Raw genomic sequence first — 21,461 nt, 5'->3', positions numbered from 1 at the left:
ATCCTATCCTGAAGGCTTCCAATCTGGTTTTAGCCACTTGTGGGTTGTTATTGGAAGCAGTCCATCTGATCTTTGGCCAGGGGAGCTTTGCTGGCTACTCTGGAGCAGCACGCCCTAGTTACTGCTGCACCCACTTGTTCCGTGGAATGGCCCATTGACTTTCGCCCCCTGTGGTTCCTTTTCTTCTGGGAGACTCAATTCCAACCAGTGTAAAAGAAAGAACTTGCATTTATATAGCCCCTTTCATGACTTCAGGACGCCCCAAAGGTCTTTAAAGTCAATTAGGTACTTTTGAAATGTATTCACTCTTGCAATGTAAGAAACGTGGCAGCCAATTTGCGAACAGCAAATCCCACAAACAACAGCGGGACGTACGAGAGGAAACTGATTGTTCCATTTTTATATTGTTGAATTTTCTGTGGTAATCAAAACAAAGGGCATTGGTACTGGGGACTGGGACATGTTCACCTTTCCCAGAGCGACGACGACGGCCAATTACATAGGATTATATAGCATATACGGCCCAACCAGTCCATGCCGGCGTTTATGCTCCACTGGAGCCTCCTCCCATCTTTCCTCATCTAAATTTAAATCTATCGGCATAGCCCTCTATTCCCTTCTCCCTCATATGCTTGTCCAGCCTCCCCTTAAATGCATCAACACGATTTATTTCAGCCACTCCCTGTGGTCGTGAGTTCCACATTCTCACCACTCTCTGGGTAAAGAAGTTTCTCCTGAATTCCCCATTGGATTCTTGGTGACGATCTTATATTGACGGCCTCTGGTTCTGCTCGTCCCCACAAGTGGAAACATTCTCTCTCTATCAAAACCTTTCATCATTTTAAAGACCTTGATTAGGTCACCCCTCAGCCGCCTTTTTCCAAGAGGAAACAGACCCGGGGGGAAATTGCCCTGCGCCCTGACTGGGGCGGTAACCGGCTCAGGGCGGTACTTCCTGCGTCCAGCAGAATTGGCCTTGCCGCCCCGCCGAGGGAGGGGAACACAATCTCGCAAGCTCCACCTCCTTGGGGCGGGTCCAATGGCGTTAACGCGGTGGGGTTGGCAGGGCTACGCAGAGCGCGTTTCAACGCTCCTCCCCTTTGCTGCTGCGCACTCTGCATGGCCTCTGATGGGCCACCAGGGCAGCGTGGGACCGGGGCTGGAGCCCGGGACCACAAACGGAGAGTCGGGCTGCACGATGGCGGCCCGGACCACGTGAGGGGACAACAATTCTGTCCGACCGGTGAGTCAGCAAAACCGGCAAGATGGGGGCGCTCGCGACCTCCCCTTTAACTTCTGCCCCGCAAGCGGATGTTGCCCCGGTTTGCGACTCTCAAGGCTGGTGCTGACACCCGCTCTCGCGGGTCAAAATACGCCACGGGACGGAAAGGGGTCGTCCCCCACGGCAATGACGTCATCACCAGTTGTGCCCCGGGGCACTACCCGCAAGCTCCCGGGAATTTCGCACCCCCCCCAGGCAAAAAGTGTTTTGCGTGTCCCCGTTCCTCCTTCCCCTCCCCCCCCCCCCCCCCCCCTCGGAGGTGCTAGCGGACGTGGAAACAAGGAGCAATTTCGACCCCACCACCACCCCTCCCCCCGCCCAGCTTCTTTATCCTTTCCTAATAGGTATATCCTCGCATTGCTGGTATTATCCTTGTAAATCTTCTCTGCACCCTCTCCGATGCCTCTATATCCTTTTTATAATATGGTGACCAGAACTGTACGCAGTACTCTGTGCGGTCTAACCAAGGTTCGATGCAGGTTTTACATAACTTCCCTACTTTTCATTTCTGTACCTCTAGAAATAAACCCAAGTGCTTGGTTTGTTTCTATGGCCTTGCTAATCCGTGTCGCAATGTTTAGTGATTTGTGTATTTGTACTCCGAGATCCCTTTGTTCCTCTACCCCACCCAGACTTTCATCTTGCAAATAATAAGTGACCTCCCTATTCTTCCTACCAAAATGTAATACCTCACATTTATCTCTGTTATTCTTTATTTGCCAATTATTTGCCAATTCTACAAGTTTATTAATATCCTCCTGTAATTTGTTGCAGTCCTCCTCAGTATTGACTATCCTCCAATTTGGTGTCATCTACAAATTTAGAAATTATGTTTTTGATTCCAAACTCTAAATCGTTAATGTAAATTGTGAACAGCAGCGGTCCCAGCACTGATCCTTGTGGAACAACCCTACCCACCTTCTGCCCCTGTGAATAGTTACCCTTTACCCCTACTCTCTGCTTTCTGTCTTGAAGCCAGCTAGCAATCCATTCTGCTACTTGTCCCCTGTATCCGCATTCTCTGATCTTGTTCATCAGTCTATTATGGGGTACCTTATCGAAGGCTTTTTGAAAATCTAGATAAATTATATCTACTGCATTACCATTGTCTACTCTCTCTGTTACCTCTTCAAAAAATACAATAAGGTTGGTCAAACAAGACTATCCCTTTTGAAATCCATACTGACTATTCATTATTATATTTTTGGTTTCTAGATATTCTTCTATTTTCTCCTTTAGTAGGGATTCCATTATTTTTCCTACCATCGATGTGGGCAACCCCTGCTTTGAGAGAGAAAAAAGCCTTTTACTGCTCCAATACCTACAGAACTTGAAGTGGAGTTACATTCCTAGTTTAGAATGTAAGAACATAAGAAATAGGAGCAGGAGTAGGCCATTTGGCTCTTTGAGCCTCTGCCATTTATCATCATCATAGGCAGTCCCTCGGAATCGAGGAAGACTTGCTCCCACTCTAAACATGAGTTCTCAGGTGGCTGAACAGTCCAATATGAGAACCACAGTCCCTGTCACAGGTGGGACAGATAGTCGTTGAAGGAAAGGGAGGGTGGGAAGTCTGGTTTGCCGCACGCTCCTTCCGCTGCCTGCGCTTGATCTCTGCATGCTCTCAGCGATGAGACTCGAGGTGCTCAGTGCCCTCCCGGATGCACTTCCTCCACTTAGGGCAGTCTTTGGCCAGGGACTCCCAGGTGTCAGTGGGAATGTTGCACTTTATCAGGGAGGCTTTGAGGGTGTCCTTGTAACGTTTCCTCTGCCCACCTTTGGCTCCTTTGCCGTGAAGGAGTTCTGAGTAGAGCGCTTGCTTTGGGAGTCTCGTGTCAGGCATGCGAACAATGTGGCCTGCCCAGCGGAGCTGATCGAGTGTGGTCAGTGCTTCAATGCTGGGGATGTTGGCCTGGTTGAGGACACCAACGTTGGTGCGTCTGTCCTCCCAGGGGATTTTCAGGATCTTGCGGAGACATCGTTGGTGGTATTTCTCCAGCGACTTGAGGTGTCTACTGTACATGGTCCATGTCTCTGAGCCATACAGGAGGGCGGGTATTACTACAGCCCTGTAGACCATGAGCTTGGTGGCAGATTTGAGGGCCTGGTCTTTGAACACTCTTTTCCTCAGGCGGCCGAAGGCTGCACTGGCGCACTGGAGGTGGTGTTGAATCTCGTCAATGTCTGCCCTTGTTGATAAGAGGCTCCCGAGGTATGAGAAATGGTCTGCGTTGTCCAGGACTGTGCCGTGGATCTTGATGACTGGGGGGCAGTGCTGTGTGGCAGGGACAGGCTGGTGGAGGACCTTTGTCTTACGGATGTTGAGTGTAAGGCCTATTCAATAAGATCATGGCTGATCTGATCTTGGCCTCAACTCACTTCCCTGCCCGCTCCTCATGACCCTTGACTCCCCTATAGTTGAAAAATCTCTCCATCTCCACCTTAAATATATTCAATGACCCAGCCTCCACAGCTCTCTGGGGTAGAGAATTCCAAAGATTTGCGACCCTCTGAGAGAAGAAATTCCTCCTCATCTCCGTTTTAAATGGGCGACCCCTTATTTTGAAACTATGCCCCCTAGTTCTAGATTCCCCCATGAGGGGAAGCGTCCTCTCTGCATCTACCCTGCCAAACCCCCTCATAATCTTATACATTTCAGTAAGATCACCTCTCATTCTTCTAAACTCCATTTTGGTAGCCTTGTACTGGAAGGATGTGGGTGCCTACTGGGCTGCAATTCAGGATCCATTCCTCTTTATCACAACCACCGGAGGGGCAGACACTCCACCCGCGTACCTTGCTGACCCCACACCGGTTCTCTGTCCAACTTCTCATCTTTCGCAAATTGCGCCCATTGACAAAGGATCAGCGTGGGATTTAAATTTCCCACACTGGCCCAAGACCACCTCAGACCGAAGCACTTGGGCATGGTCGGCTTCGTGATCAGTTTGCTCCCATTCCACAAATGAACAAAATATATATAAAGGTGGGCTCTGCCTCCCGGTGTCTGTCCCGATTGCTGAGCCCCTCAATGGGACCAGTAGATGTGCTTGCAATTCACAACACAGATTGAATTTCTGTGGCCACACGTGGCAGTAATTGATCCAGCCCAAACCAACAGCTCACTGCAATTAACACCTGACGGGGTAAATTTTCCCGAGGCTGCAACACTGCATAACTACTTATTAGGAGAGAAATTTATACTGAGTAAAAGTTTATTGTACTGTCTCCTGCTTCCCCCCCCCCCCTCCCTCCACTCCCACTCCCACCCACCCACCTACTGCACAAAAGCATATTTAGGATTGCTGTATCTGTAACGTAATCCAACTTTTATTAAACTTTCATTCGATACACATCCTCCACTGACTGGAAGAAAGAAGAGGTTCTCATTCTCGCTGACCTACACTGCCTCTGTGCTTCCAAATGTTTTAATTTTAATTATTTTCCAGATCTTCAAACCCTTGCTCTATCTCTGCAACCCCCTCCCCTCCGACATCCTTCAGTCTACTGACTCTAACCTTTTGTTCTTCCCCCTCCCTTCGTCCCACCTCAGCCCCACTCTCCGGAATTACTTCCCCAAACTAGTCCACCTCTCCACGTCGCCATCTTTAAAAACCTTCATAAAGCCTGCCTGATTGAACAAGCCTTCAATCAACCCTCCTGACTTGCCCATCATGGCTCTACATCAACTCATTTATTCTTTTAATGTTTTGTCCCCGCTCTGTAAAGCACCTTGGGTAATTTTCTGTGTTAAAGGTGAGTTATTGATGGTCAAACATGCTATAAGGAAGGTCTGAAAGTAAGGTGGAGCGGAGAGAGGTCCTTGTGTTGATAGATGACTATATCTGAGCTGGACCTCCCATTGAGTGGGGGGGGGGGGGGCGAGGAGGAGGTGGGGAGGGGGGAGAGGGAGGAAGAGGAGGGTCTTCAAATCCTTGCTCTATCTGCAACCTCCTCCACTTGCATCCCCTCCTACTTCCTTCGCGCCCCTCCCCTGCTCTCTCCCTCCTCACCCCGTCCTCCTTCCTGCCCCATCCCCCCACCCCCGCTCACTCCCTCCTCCCTCCCTCCGTCCCCCCCCACCGCCCTCTCCCTCCTCCCCCCACCGCTCTCTCCCTCCTCACCCCCCGCTCTCTCCCTCACCCCCCCCCGCTCTCTCCCTCCTCACCCCCCCCCCCCCGCTCTCACCCTCACCCACCCCCCCCGCTCTCTCCCTCACCCCCCCCCGCTCTCTCCCTCCTCACCCTTAACCCCCCCCGCTCTCACCCTCACCCACCCCCCCCGCTCTCTCCCTCACCCCCCCCGCTCTCTCCCTCACCCCCCCCCCCGCTCTCTCCCTCACCCCCCCCCCGCTCTCTCCCTCCTCACCCCGCCCTCTCCTTCCTGCCCCATCCCCCCACCCCCGCTCCCTCCCTCCTCCCTCCCTCCGTCCCCCCGTCCCCCCTCACCGCCCTCTCCCTCCTCCCCCCACCGCTCTCTCCCTCCTCACCCCCCGCTCTCTTTGCCCCCCCCCCCCGCTCACTCCCTCACCCCTCCCCGCTCTCTCTCTCTAACCCCCCCAGCTTTCTCCCTCACCCCCCCCCCCCCCGCCCCGCTCTCTCCCTCACCCCTCCCCCCCCGCTTTCTCCCTCACCCCCCCCCCCCCGCTTTCTCCCTCACCCCCCCCCCCCCCGCTCTCTCCCTCAACCCCCCCGCTCTCTCCCTCCTCACCCCTCGCTCTCTTCGCCCCCGCTCACTCCCTCACCCCTCCCCGCTCTCTCTCTCTCTCTCACCCCCCTGGCTTTCTCCCTCACCCCCCCCCCCCTGCTCTCTCCGTCACCCCCCCCCCCCGCTCTCTCCCTCCACCCCCCCCGCTCCCAGCTCTCTCCAACCCCCCCGCTCTCTCCCTCCACCCCCCCCTTGCGCTCTCTCCCTCCACCCACCCCGCTCTCTCTCTCCACCCACCCCGCTCTCTCCCTCCACCCACCCCGCTCTCTCCCTCCACCCACCCCGCTCTCTCCCTCCATCCCCCCCCGCTCTCTCCCTCCACCCCCCCCGCTCTCTCCCTCCACCCCCCCCGCTCTCTCCCTCCACCCCCCCCGCTCTCTCCCTCCACCCCCCCCGCTCTCTTCCTCCATCCCCCCCGCTCTCTCCAACCCCCCCCCCCCCCCGCTCTCTCCCTCCACCCACCCCGCTCTCTCCCTCCACCCACCCCGTTCTCTCCCTCCACCCCCCCCCCCGCTCTCTCCCTCCATCCCCCCCACTCTCTCCCTCCATCCCCCCCGCTCTCTCCCTCCATCCCCCCCCGCTCTCTCCCTCCATCCCCCCCGCTCTCTCCAACCCCCCCCGCTCTCTCCCTCCACCCCCCCCCGCGCTCTCCCTCCACACCCCCCGCTCTCTCCCTCCACCCCCCTCGCTCTCTCATTCCCCCCCCTGCTCTCTCCCTCCACCCCCCTGCTCTCTCCCTCCACCCCCCTGCTCTCTCCCTCCACCCCCCTGCTCTCTCCCTCCACCCCCCTGCTCTCTCCCTCCACCCCCCTGCTCTCTCCCTCCACCCCCCTGCTCTCTCCCTCCTCATCCCGCTCTCTCCCTCCTCTCTTCTCTCCCTCTCTTCCTTGTCTCTCTTTCCCCCCCCCCCCTTGTCTTCGCTACCCTTTCTTTTCTCCTCTTTTTCGTCTGCATCTCTCTCTCTCTGTCTCTTGCTCCCTGCTCTCTTTCTCTTGCTCTCTCCCCTCCCCCTAAAAGCTAAAAGCTGTCGGTCACATATAATATGGAAGTCTTCAGTCAGTATTCTCCCTGGGAATATGAAGCAGTATGTTTGTGATGTAGTAGAATCACCGAGCAGGAATTTGCAGTATTCCTTAGTACCTTTTCTGGAATGCTTTGCATGGAATGAGAGCAGTTGGTTGTGTTGCAGCCAAACTACATACACTACAGTGCTGTTGGTAAACTATGTCAAGCGTCTACTGGATTAAAATGAGGCTTACCATATAATTTGGTTTGCACATGTGGTGAAATGTGTAATCTGAGCAAAGTAGATTGCCTTTATGGAATTGACAGTCAGCTCATATACACAGCAGGGATAAGTACTCTTGGGGATAGACAAAGAAAGGTTGGGTTGTCAGTTGGCATTCACTGATCTGATATTCTTACTCCATGTGTCATTTATATTCTTCACTTTCGGCTCTGGAAGTGGACAGTGAGGTGAAACTGTTGTTGAATGTGTGTATCTGGACAGCAGTGTTACTGGGAAACACCCTGGATTGTTTCAGACATGGCACACTTGGCCTATAACGGCTAGCGTGTCAATAAGACTTCTTTAAGTGTTTGTTTTATATATTAAGCATGCACACAACACACGCACACACACACAGCAAAGCCTATGGGGCAAGTGAATGGATATTGGTATGCTCTAGGGGAGACTGGACTGCCAGCAGCTGAAATGATCTGTTGGGAAAATCCCTTTGATAAGCAGCCACGAAAAGGAAGCGATTTCAGATGCAGTTCTTGAGAGTGTGCACAAACTGGATACAGATGTGAGGTTGCGAGAGGGGACCTTGGTAAAAGACTTCCAACTTTTCAAACGCACGTATCTCATTTAAGAAAACACCCTTGGTCCTCGGTAATTGGCCAATCTTTGCCTATTGTTCTCTGTCCCCCACCACCACCAACACCGCTCATAGAGGAAAGGGGCACTTTACTGAGGACAGGAGTACACACTCGTGGATCAAATTATCAGTGAGCTTGAGAGACAAATACGTGAAGCTATGGCGAAAAGTGGTCATCGATGAGAATGACACTTCAGTGCAATCTTTGCACAGCATATACAAGGACACCTGCATAATCCCTAATCATAATCGTATCTGTCGTGTTGTACTAATCGTCTCCCTTTGGTATAAAATGAGCACATATTTTGTGAATATTTCAATCAAAGCTTTGATACATGAAGCATTTTCAAAATGCCATTGTGTGTCTTTTAGCAATACCCCATTGGGAGTGTTCCAACACAGCCAGGAGTCCGGTGGCCTTTTCCCTCTTTCTTTCACCACCCTTTTCCCCCACCCCGAAATTATCTCATTTTCTACCCACCTCTTGTTCCGTATCCTGAGTAGAGGGGTCAGGTCCTGACCACATCCTGTCCTCCAAATGGCTGCTAGGAGGTGAGCCACTCTTGGCCAACCCTCCCATCGGATCCACCTCCCCTCCTGCCCATTGACAAATTATCATTCCGGGGCTTAGAGGGTTTTACATTATGAGGAGTGATTGGATAAACTTGGCTTGTGTTCATTCCCTTAAGTATAGAAGATTGTGGGATGATCTGATTGAGGTGTTTTAAATGTAAAAAGAGATTCGATAAGGTAGATATAGAAAATTTCTCTGGGGTAATCAAGAATGAGGGGACACAATCTTAAAATTAGAGCTGGGAAATCAGAAACCAGTGGAAATGTTGAACTCTTCCCCCAACAGGCTGTTGTAATGTATTTGCTTCAAGCGTTCTTTGCTTCAGAATTCATAGCAGCACATTGCTAATTTAGAACTAGTTGGTTTATTGACAAAAAATTTAATAATCACACTACACATTACCAATTCATCCATCTGCCACATCATGGATCCCCCGAACCCAACTGGCTGGGGTTTTATTGAGTCTTATGAACATCACGTGACAGGCTAAGCCACTCCCAACTCAACAGCCCCACCAACCTGTGAGCATGCTCACCGGGGCATACATTACAGCTGTGGACGCTGTGATGTAGAAAATAATAGCAGTAGTAGGCCACTTGGCCCTTCGAGCCTGCACCACCATTCAGTATGATCATGGCTGATCCTCCATCTCAACACCATATTCCCGCTTTCTCCCATATCTCTTGGTGCCTCTTGTGTCTAGAAATTTATCTATCTCCTTCTTAAAAATATTCAGTGACTCGGCCTCCACAGCCTTCTGTGGTAGAGAATTCCACAGGTTCACCACCCTCAGTGAAGAAATTTCTCCTCATATCAGTCCGAAATGTCCTACCCCGTATCCTGAGACTGTGACCCCTTGTTCTAGAGTTCCCAGCCAGGGGAAACATCCTCCCCACATCCAGTCTATCCAACCCAGTCAGAATTTTATACATTTCAATGAGATCCCCTCTCATTCTTCTAAACTCCAGTGAATACAGGCCTAGTCAACCCAATCTCCTCATAAGACAGTCCTGCCATCCCAGGAATCAGTCTGGTGAACCTTTGCTGCACTTCCTCTGTGGCAAATATATTTTTTCTTGAGTAAGGAGACCAAAACTGCACACAATACTCCAGGTGTGGTCTCACCAAGGCCCTGTATAACTGTAGTAAGACATCCTTGCTCCTGTACTCAAATCCTCTTGCAATGAAGGCCAACATACCATTTGCCTTCCTAACTGCTTGCTGCACCTGCATGTTTGGTTTCAATGACTGTGTACAAGGACAACCAGGTCCCTCTGTACATCGACATTTCCCAAACCATCACCATTTAAATAATACTTCGTCTTTGTTTTTCCTACCAAAGTGGATAACTTCACATTTATCCATGTTATACTGCATCTGCCATGTGTTTGCCCACACACAAACCTATCTAAATCGCCTTACAGCATCTTTGCCATCCTCCTCACAATTCACAATCCCACCGAGTTTTGTGTCATTAGCAAACTTGGAAATATTACACTTGGTTCCCTCATCCAAATCATTTATATATATTGTGAATAGCTGGGGCCCAAGCACTAACCCCTGTGGCACCCCACTAGTCACTGCCCGCCACCCCGAAAAAGACCCGTTTATTCCTACTCTCTGTTTCCTGTCAGTTAACCAATTTTCAATCCATGCCAGTACATTAGCCCCAATCCTATGTGCTTTAATTTTTCACACTAACCTCTTATGTGGGACTTTATCAAAGGCCTTCTGAAAATCCAAATACACTACATCCACTGGTTCTCCCTTATCTATTCTATCAGTTACATCCTCAAAAAACTCCAGTAAGTTTGTCAAACATGATTTTTCTTTCATAAATCCATGTTGACTTTGTCTAATCCCATTGTTGTTATCTAAGTGTGCCATTGTCACATCCTTTATAATAGACTCTAGCATTTTCCCTACCACTGATGTTAGGTTGATCGGTCTGTAGTTCCCCGCTTTCTCTCTCCCTCCTTTTTTAAATAGTGGGGTTACATTTGCCACTGTTCCATAATCTATAGAATTTTGGAAGATGACAACCAACGCATCCACTATTTCCATGGCTACCTCTTTTAATACTCTGGGATGCAGATCATCAGGCCCTGGGGATTTATCGGCCTTCAGTCCCATTACTTTCTCCAGCACTATTTTCTTGCTAATAATCATTTCCTTTAATTCCTCTTGCTCACTCGACCTTTGGTTCCCTAGCAATTTGAACTTTCAAGACTGAGATCGCTAGATTCTTGTTGGGGTATGGAGCAAAGGCAGGACAATGAAGTTGTTGCACAGATCAGTCGTGATCTAATTGAGCAGGCTCAAGGGGCTGAATGACCTATTCCTGTTTCTATGTTCCTAGAATGCTGCAGCCATCTTATTTTCTCATCCGCTGGAAGTAGTCTAGGTGAAGCAGATTGCTGCAGTGGCCAGTTGTTGGTTATGATGATATCTTGGAGTAGGAATTTCAAGTAACCAATGCTTCTGGCCACCTGTGCATTTAAACCATGTGGATTCAGATCTCTTGCAGGGCAGGACACATTGTTTAGCGGGTGCTGCTTTGATGTTTATTGGACATGTACGAAGTTGTCGAGCACAGGTGGGAACTTGCACAACAGTTTCATGTCATTTTCTACTGATCAAAATTGAAGAAAAATTCCTGACTCAATAATTTTGCAATACTGTTTATAGTTTTGATTTTGGGAGTGAAGTTAGTAAAGAAATGTTATTCTTAACTTAGGTTGGGAGATGGTAGTAATGGAGAACAGCAGTTTCCCAGTATCCATGTCTTGCAATGCCGCTCTGGTGCAGCACTATGTGTTGCTGAGTGACACTCCATTCCCACCATCGAGGAGCGCTCCATAGTGCACGAATGACAGGTGTGCACTTCTCATGCCAACTATCCTCACTGCGTGAGATTAGCTGTTAGCGGCAGATTGCTACCCACTGGGATCTGGGTTGTCAATTCATACACACAACCCTTGCACCCAGGAAAGAAAGGAGCGCTTCAACCCACCGGCCTAGATTGGGTTCAAAGCCAAATGAGCGCGCACGATATTTAAAACCCAAGGCGACATGCAGCCCTCCAACATCAGAGGAGTAAGACAGTTTGAGAGCTTCCTTATGCCCATAGAGTGTTAGCAGTAAGTAGCTGAGGCATACAGGCCAGGAGGGTTTGAATCATGGATAGAAATTTACAGCACGGAAGGAGGCCATTTCGGCCCATCATGTCTGCGCCGGCCAACCAAGAGCTACCCAGCCTAATCCCACTTTCCAGCTCTCAGTCCGTAGCCCTGCAGGTTGCGGCACTTCAGGTGCACATCCACGATCTTTTTAATTGTGGTGAGGGTTTCTGCCTCTACCACCCTTTCAGGCAGTGAGTCCCAGACCCCCACCCCCCTAGTTTGTGCTGACCTGGCCAAGGCAGCAGGGCACTAGAATTGGCTGGCAGGCACTCTCCTGGGCTAGGGAGGGCAGAATCAGCCAATGGGTGCTGTTGCTGGCACTGTGCAGCAACTCCTGCTGGGCGTCCACAATGTAAACATCGCCAAGACTAACAGGGCTCGGCTGCTGGTAGCACCAGGAGAGGAAGGCAGAGTTTTGAGGATTAAAAGCGAGTTTTGTTGAAATTGAACTGTGACCATGGGAACATAATACTCTTGGCTTTAGGTGTAATCTGTGCTGGTAAGGTAGAGCCCATTTGCTTTGTGCCTTGTTAGGGCGAAGAATGTTGTGGTGTTGACGTAGGCTGTAGTTGCAGTTACGTGTTTCTCATGGTTGCCAGTTGAACCCATTGTGAGTGAGAGAGAGGGTGTGATGTGATGTGCTACTGCCCATCAGTATATGAATGTAGATTGTGTGCTTGCATGAGGTGCGTTTGTGTCCAGTCCGGTTTGCTCTGTGTCACTTTGGATCATGTACTGATATTCATGCTGCCTTTTTGTGTCTATCTCCTCCCCCTCGTTTATCTTATGTTCCCTCAGAGGGTGGTGAATCTTTAGAATTCTCTGCCCCAGAGGGCTGTGGATGCTGAGTCTCTGAATACATTCAAGGCTGAGATCAATAGATTTTTGGATTCTAGGGGAATCAAGGGATATGAGGATTGGGCGGGAAAGTGATCGATGATCAGCCGTGATCTTATTGGATGGCGGAGCAGGCTCGAGGGGCCGAATGGCCTACTCCTGCTCCTATTTCTTATAATCTTATGTTCTTGTGTTTTTGTTTTGCAGACTACCAACTACGAACACAATGAAGGAAGACTGCGCCCAAAGAGTGATGGGAGGGGAGAGATCTAATTCAGTGGATTGTGTAAAAGTGTTAGGTGTATTCATCATGTTTCAGGTCCCTGTCATAGCACCGTCTTTCATGAAGAAGATAAAACATTTCAAATGCACTCATCCATGGAACTGAAAGGAAAACAGGCATTGTTTTTCCCCTCTGTCCCTGTCCCTGTCCCCACACATCGCCAAATTCCCCCCACCCCTTTGCTCCCTTTGGATAGTTAGACTCCGATTTTTTTCGTTAACTTTTTTCTCTGTGCTGGAGCAAGTGAAAGCGGGCCTGAACTTGGAGTGCTCCCGATGGGTCCCAGCTTTGTTGCCTCGGCTTAGCACTTGTGTTTTGATGCGAGCGGGATTGTGATTGGCTGACTGTTGCGCTATATGTGTCTTGTCTTGTCTCGATGCCCAAGCACTGAATTAACGTGGAACAAACCCCATGGCCATCATGCACTCCAAGCAGGGTTCCCGTTCCTTCAATACCCCTTTAACTTGGGAAAAGCACCTGCAAAAACTAAGAACAATACATTGCCGTCCTCACCAGTTTATAAATGGTTTTCCAAGGTTCGTCCAAATTTTTGTTTTCTTTTTTTTTTAATATAAATTTAACTTAATACTCAGAGTGATGTCTTAATAGCAGCTGTCCCTGTAACAGGGCATTTGCTCAGGCCTGGCTGGTTTGGCATTTGCTCAGGCATGGTTGGTTTAGTAGCTGGTGTTGCTATCAGTGTTGCCCCTAATGTTTGGGGGGAGCGTATGGTCCCTTTATGCTGCGTGGCCTATTCAAAGATTCGTGTGTGCACAAGTTCACGGTTGAAGAGCCGGCCCCGGGCTACACCGGACGAACGGACAACTGTGCAGCCTCGCAGCTTAGAGGGGACATCGGTTGCCATCCCAGAGCTTTCCACGTGTCAGGGCCCACACGTTGAAATCGGACATTGCACTGAATTCCAGTGGCGCCGATCAGGCCCAGCTCACCGCCATGTTTTGTGCCAACTCGATCACACTGCCAATTTAACCTGGTAGCAGGTTCCTCGCTGAGTCTGCACAGAAAGGCCAATGCATTCCTCCCCCCGATTAGCCCTCTCTCCACCCCTGCCCCCCTGCACTGCCCAGCAGGCACGCTGTACAGCTCTGATGTACCTACATGTTGATTTTACTTTTGGAGGAGGGAGCTATGAATTTTTTTAAAGTCTTACCTGTTAAAATTGCTAGAAAGAGCTGCAGCAATCAGGCCCACACAGACGCACTCGGAGCCCTGATTGTGGACTGTTTCTCGGTACAAACAGTCATAGATCGGAATCAAAGGCAGATCTGGCCCTCAAACGGCAGGGATCACGGGCCTGGCTCAGGTAGCAGGTCGCTTCAGAGAAACACGGTCCCAACAGTTAACTCTTTTGTACGCTATTGTTTTTTAAAATATATATATATAAATATATATGTGTGTGTGTGTGTGTGTAATGCTGTATAAAATGTTTAAAGAACAGTGTTAGAATGAGTGCTGATGAGCTGCCGGATTGAGATGGTTCTTGGCTGGCACAGGATTATGTAGTTCTGGGCCAGAGGATCATCCAGTGACACTGTTACTGTGTAAAGGACTCTGTTGTTGGGATCTGCTACTCAGTGGTGCAACAGCCTGCAGCGGAAGTGTTTGCAGGGTTGTCTGCACCGTCAGCAGAACGGGCTTTCTGCTTGACGTGATTCAGTGCCAGGAGAAGCCGCAGCTTGTAAAGGTATCCAGGCAGCTCCCCCAGGGCTCAGGACCCTCATGGTACTGAGTCAGGCAGAGCAGGTGGCCCCACCTTTGATCCTCGGTGTGTGCTGATTGCTTGAGACAGCAGTGGTGCTTCTAATTGGCCAGAGAGAGACCATTGGCTTTGGGGCTCCCAGTCCTTCTGGCTATCCGGCGACCACTCCTATTAAGCCCCTGTACCTGGCCCTTAAAATGAGTATCGACCGGCTGTGATTCCTCCTGTGGTTGAATAGCTGGCCACTTGGGTGAGGCAACAGGGTCCGCTGCTGCTTGCCGCGTGATTTAAGTGTAGGGAAGGGACAGGTTGTGCTGACGGAGCGACACTGCGTGCATGTAGAACCAAAGGCCCACATTGAGCAGCCAATGTTTGCAGCGGTCGGTGCCTTGTGAAAACAAGCGTGGTGCCTGCTCTGTGGTACCTCTTGCTCAGACCCTGAAGCTTTCCTGTCGCTATGTCTGTTCCAGGGCATACCACAGTTACCCAGGACAGGGCGGAGCTGAGGTTGGCCAAGCAGCTAAAGCGGGAGCATCCCATCGAGGAGGATAGAGCCAAAGGACCTTCCAGCCTTTTACAATGGGTGATCAGTTCCACCAGCCTGTGCTTCAGGTCCCTTATACATCCCACCGTCTTCATCCCTCAACAGCTGACGGGAAGATATTGGCCCATGGATTTAGCACGGGGGTTCTCTGGCACAAGTCCCAGAACAGCAGCCTGTAATGGCAATATTCTGGGGGTTCCGCCACCCTCCCACTGAAGTTGGAGCAGAATCCTGGGGGAATTCCAGGCCAATGTCCCTGACCCATGCAGGCCAGCACAGATTCCATGTTGTGTGGAGTTGGCTGGTAGTCCAGGCCTCAGTCAGGGATGGTAGACCTGGGTGGAGAGAGGAGTGAGGGAGGGATCAGGCAGGCTGCTCCCTGCTCCTAGTGCCAGCGAACACCCCACCGGAAGTGTAGGTATGTGGATGTTGGGATATTGCCGAGCTCGGCTGTGAGGTCCGCCACAGTCACCTAGCTTGTTGGTACTCACGGTGGAAGCTGTCACACAATCACTGGCCACTTGTGAAGAACTGGAAAGCTGTCTCTCTCTGGAGCCTTAACCCAGTAAAGGCGTCAATGTATTCAGAGCAATTGGAGGGGGTGGGGGGAGAATCATTTTTTTTTAATCCCAGCAGCCTTGTAACTTAGCATAGAGTAGTGACGTTAATATTTGAAACGACTGGTGTGTGGAGCACTAACAGGCACCGCAGTGGCAGATACGGCTTGGCATCATTGCCGAGTTACTAATCCCAGCCTGGTTGCTGACCCCTGGACGAGCACACCACAGGCAGCCTGGTGCCTGCTTTACACCACCTAGCAACCAGTGTTGGACAGAAGGAGTACTTACCCTTTCCCCAAATGTCCTGGTGTGCAGAGTTCCCCCATTCAGCCAAAGGAAAGGGTAGGGTTTGCTCTGATGGCTTGAATTTGCCTTTGGCAAGGCACAATTGGGTTGAATAGAACTGAATGATGTGAAGCAGCACAGACTGTCCTTAGAAAATAACAATTGTTTACAAACTAAAATCTTTCTGGACTACAGAGTGCGGAGGTAATATATTTCTGATTTCCCGATCTTGTGAAGCAATGAATCTTCCCCCTCGGGCCTTATTCTCTGGTGGTCTCGCTTTGAGCAGGAAGGTGCTCTCCGTGGCAGCAGCCTGGGGAGCTGCCTTGTGCACTGGTGTTTCGGTCTGTGTGTGGTGACTGTCTCTCAGTGTTGGCACTGAGGCACAACTAAGCTCGATACCGCCAGCCACCTGAGCGCTGCCAGGGGCAGGGGATGTATGTGGCCATGTATAGCACACTCCTAAAGCAGCTTGGAGGATAGCTAAAGTCAAAAGTGGCCTTTAAGTTCCAGGAGGCAGATAGAACATTGGGGAACCTGGTGTTGAGCAGTCTGACACAGCTGCTTTAAGCATTGGAACATTTCCACCATAATCACCCCCAGACTCCTGATTTTTTTTTAAAGGAAATGTAATGACATACCTAAAAGGATTCATCTGGAGTCCGATAATTTGAGTTCTCGGAAGCCATTTTTCACCAAGCATTCTTTAGAGGACTGTGTGTCCCAAAGATAGGCGAATCCCAAACTCTGTGAACCTAAAGCATGCCATAGATTTACATTGAGGGCCGCGGGGTCTGATTTCCGGCCATTCCCCCTCACCGGAAGTTGTGGCTGTTCAGCGAGGCGAGGCTTCGTTTTATTTTCTACACCCAGAGTGAGCCAAAGTTCATCTCAAGCAGCAATTCTTCGCCATTGGCTCGCTAGTAATTACCATTGGTCATTCCGACAGCCACATACTAATGTACATGTTTCTATTATAGTCCCAATGAGTCATTCCATATTTTCCAAATATGTATAAACGCACAAACTGCTAGAGGGGAAAGAAAGAGCAGCGAGCATCACTGCTCCCTCCCTCTCCACAGACACTCCTGGGGGGATATGCGTGTGTGTTGGGAACAGCGGTAAGCTCCATGGTCGAATAGCGTGTCAACACCCAACACCCAATGCCCAGGCTCCTGGACAAACTGGAGCGGGAGGGAGGCCCGGCATCTTTCGTCTCTTTCAGGAAAGGAAGTTAAAGTCGGGGTGAAATCCAACATCGTTGTCCACAGGGTCATGTGGTGATCAGGATCTCACCCCATCAGCTGAATTTGATTTCATTTAGCTCAGTTTGGGATCCTGTCGTTTCTCTGATTTTCATGGGGTGGGGGTGAGAGAGGAGGAGAGTTTTCTGGACAGTGTTCTCCAGGGGCGAGCAGTTCTGTAGCCTGAGACAGCTCCATTTCATTTGCTGTCTGCTGTCTCTAGGCCAGTTCTGTTGTGCACTCTTCCATATTCTCTCAGTTTTGATGGTTGCAATGTCGGAATGTGAACGGTGGTTGAAGAGACCGTGTCTCATGATAAGGTCCGGAATATTTCCAAAATGTTAACCTGGTGCACCTGTTACAAGCAGCAAGACCAGAAGCAGCTTGCTGGTGAGAACTGTCTGCCCTCTGGAGCAGCCTGCGCGGAGAGAGCTAGTAAACGGAGCCACCTCACTCCTGGCTGTCCTCAGCTGCACTTTGTGGGAAAGCCAAAACACACCGGTGCAGCAAAGTCACTGGGAAGTTTGCCTTAGCTGTGCTCTAACAGCTCATCGTACTGCGTTTAGTTTGTCACTGGGTGTCTGCATTTCTCTGTATACGCGTTCCCCACTCAAAGGAGAACTGGCGGAGGAAAGATTTCTCATACAGTGACACTGTCTTCACCTCCCCATCCCAACCCCTCCCACTGCCCCCAACACTCGCTGAGCAGAGAGGCGCCATCAGTTAGCGAGGCTACCCAGTCAGCCTGGCCTTGCTGCCTTGTCTGTGGGCCGCAGTGTGTGGGAAGTGCTGAATGTTAGCTGTCCTGCAAGCTTTGCCTGGCTCCAGAAGGCGGATGGTCCTCTGAACATCTTCCTATTACCGAGCTGTGCAGGTGCCCGGGTAAACTGAGACACGTGGCGCCTTAGGTTTCTTCAAGCTTGTTTCTTTCTCTGCCTGTTACAGATGTTGAGTTCATTTACCTTCCTTCCGTGATGTCAATTTATCATATTCTTTACATCACTAATAATAAAAAGAAATGACAACGCGCAGTGTGGTGTGTGTGCTTTTTACATGGAGCTTCCCGGCAAGATGCATTAACCCTGTGACGTGCTAACCAGTGTAATGATGACCGTAAGCAGACGGGCGATATGTTCAAAATCATGTGATAATCAGCACGCATTAGTGCGTTAGGCGCACAATATTGAAAGTGTATGATGCGCAGTCAGTAATACTGAGTGTGTACGTACACACTTTGTCATAACTTTTCTTGGTTTGGTACATTTCTCTAATTCTATTTTATAATATTCAGTGGTTTAGAATTTACAGAAATGTAAATATCCGTCACCTTTCATGTGGGCTCAGCTCAGTGATCAGGAATAAGCTGGGATATGTCATCCAGAAAATCAAAACAACCCGTGGCTCGAGACTTTTCAGCCACTTTTCATTTGTATCATTGGCTGTCCTTGTATACAGCAGCAGCCACACTAGCTGGTGTTTTGCAGTGTGTTTATAAAGCAGCGGTTGATACTGTGAATTTTGGAGAAATTCTGCAAGGGTCTTTCTGACCAAGGCACTACTGAGGCATGGTTTCCTCACCTGTGATAAAGGCTATTAGCCTTTCCGACTACTATCTGTACCTGTGCACTAGCCTTTAGTGAACGTGTACATGAAGACCTAAATCCCTTTCCTCCCCCACAGATCTGAGTTTCTCATCACTGAGGCAAATACCCTGCTCTATACCCAACCAGTTTTTGGTAACTGTCTTCAAAACTTAGACCTATTTCCCATTCTCCACCCCACAAGCTATCCTCATGGTTTCATTGTCTGACATGCAAACATATAAATACAAGTCTTTCTTGGAGATAGAGCCAGTTTTCTTTTACTTTGTGCCACAAATGCAGGCCAATTTTGCGCGCTGAACCTGTCCCTATCTACGGCTGTCAGACGTTGCACGAACTTCTTTCTCTGAGAGACCTTGGGTCATTAGAAGAACATAAGAAACATGAGCAGGAGTCGGCCATACGGCCCCTCGCACCTGCTCCACCATTTAATAAGATCATGCCCTCAACTCCACTTCCCCGCCTGTTGCCCCTAACCCTTGACTCCCTTATCATTGGAGCAAAGAGGCTCCCAACTGATTAATGTTAGTTGATTAACCCATCTCCCAGAGATGAAGAGACTGTATTTGGACCCATGGTAACACCTAATTCTAAGTTCAGAGTGTTTTCCATTTTAGAAGTGACATTTGCACAGCACTGAAGAACCTTCACTAAATGTCAGTTGAACTTTTACAAAGAACATCTCCGACATTGTATTTTAATATTACTTCACCATCTGACTGCACGTTATGTTGGTGTCACAGTAACATGTGGAGTCATGTATTAAGCTGATCTCAGCCAAGGTTGCTGGGGAAGAGGAGAATGGAGCCAAGGTGTTTTACAGTGTCAGCTGTGGCTCAATGGTAGCATTCTGACCTCTGAAGCAGAAGGTTCAGGTCCACTCCAAGGATTTAAGCACATAATACAGGCTGGCAGTACTGAGGGAATGCTGCACTGTCTTTTGGTTGAGACGTTAAACTGAGGCCCCACATGCCCTCTCAGGCGGACATAAAAGATCCTACTGCATTATTTCAAAGAAGAGCAGGGCAGTTCTCCCCGGTGCCCTGGCCAATATGTATCCTTCAACCAACACCATCAAAAACAGATCATCACATTGCTGTTTGTGGGAGCTTGCTGTGCACAAATTAGTTGCCAAGTGTGCTACAATATAACACTGCAAAAGTACTTCATTGGCTGTATAGTGCTGCGGGATTGAGGTCGGGAAAGGTGCTATATAAATGGATGTACTTTCCATCAGCATAGGGAGAGCAAATCAGGAACTCGCCCTGGAGAAGGTGGCCGGCCACAGTGAACAAAAACTAGAGGACTGGAGAATGTCACTAAATGGGACAGAGGGAGAGAGAAATGATACCACACTGGGTTGGAATTTCACCATTCCCCGTAGACTTTCAACATCCCACTAACACTGGAAATTGCGTCACCAAAGTTGCATTGCGCAAGGAGTCAACATTTTTCAGGCATTGAACATGATCGGTTTCTCATTTAAATAAGTCAAGATCTCAGGCAAATATCTATTCATTCAGCATAACTTCAATGCACATTACGTAAATCAAACAAAGAGCGAAACTGGTTTTCAGTCCGCTTCCTTTTCATTCATAGATGATGCACGCTAAGCTGTCACCTGCAAGATCTTGGAATGTCGTATGTGCCACAAGGAGTTTCTTCGAGTGGGCTAAGAGTTGTGTAATTAGAAGATAGCACACTGCCACCATTGCGATCATACTTATACAAGTTGACTCAACCCTGTAATGCACAAATGACAAAGCCACAGGTGTCTTATGACTGACCACGGTGTCAGTTTAGGGATAAATATTGAGGGATAAATATTGGCCAGGGCACTGGGAAAGCTCCCTTGCTTTCTTCGAATTGTGCTGAGAGATCTTTAACGTCCACCTGAGAGGACAGACACTGCCTCGGTTTAACATCTCATCTGAATAACGCCACCTCTGACAGTGCAGCGCTCCCTCAGCACTGGATTTTGTGCTCAGGTTTCTGGAGCGGGGCTGGAACCCACGACCTTCTAACTCAGAGGCCTCTGAGTCAAGGAGTGAACCGTACAGTGGCGGTTTTTCCTTGCCGCCCCCCCCACCTCACCTGACTTGCCAAGAAGTGATGAACTCAATGGACTGGGGTAAGCTAAACAGAGCTTTGAACTGTCTTGAGTTAACAGCTTCCATCTGGAGCCAAGTCCTTGCTTAAACTAAATGGGAACACAACCCCAATTGTTATATTTCTTCACCTAATAAATTCCTTACAGAAATATTTAGGCATCCTTTGTGTGCCACCATGAACACCTCACATTTTACATAGAATTTTACAGCACAGAAACAGGCCATTCATAAGAACATAAGAAATAGGAGCAGGAGTCGGCCATACGACCCCTCGAGCCTGCTCCGCCATTTAATATGATCATGGCTGATCCGATCATGGACTCTGCTCCACTTCCCCGCCCACTCCTCATAACCCCTTATCCCCTTATCGTTTAAGAAACTGTCTATTTCTGTCTTAAATTTATTCAATGACCCAGCTTCCACAGCTCTTTGAGGCAGCGAATTCCAACCCTCTTGAGAGAAGAAATTTCTCCTCATCTCAGTTTTAAATGGGCGGCCCCTTATTCTAAGATCATGCCCCCTAGTTCTAGTCTCCCCCATCAGTGGATACATCCTCTCTGCATCCACCTTGTCAAGCCCCCTCATAATCTTATACGTTTTGATAAGATCACCTCTCATTCTTCTGAATTCCAATGAGTTGAGGCCCAACCT

At 49.5% G+C, this 21,461-nt stretch overlaps 1 protein-coding gene across 1 annotated transcript in view; it reads left to right on the top strand.

The window, feature by feature from the left end:
• The window catches only part of LOC139228758 (AP-1 complex subunit mu-1), a 124,323-nt gene extending 106,198 nt beyond the window's left edge, over positions 1–18,125 (top strand). The window contains exon 12 of the mRNA XM_070860085.1: positions 12,670–18,125. Coding sequence (XP_070716186.1) covers positions 12,670–12,692 — 23 coding nt within the window. The 3' untranslated portion in view covers positions 12,693–18,125. The remainder of the gene's footprint in view (positions 1–12,669) is intronic.
• The last annotated feature ends 3,336 nt before the right edge of the window (positions 18,126–21,461 follow it).

This window comes from Pristiophorus japonicus, chromosome 18 (assembly GCF_044704955.1).
Source record: "Pristiophorus japonicus isolate sPriJap1 chromosome 18, sPriJap1.hap1, whole genome shotgun sequence".
NCBI lineage: Eukaryota > Metazoa > Chordata > Chondrichthyes > Pristiophoridae > Pristiophorus > Pristiophorus japonicus.
The sequence above is the reverse complement of the archived record's forward strand: the minus strand, read 5'-3'. Positions and strand labels throughout refer to the sequence as shown.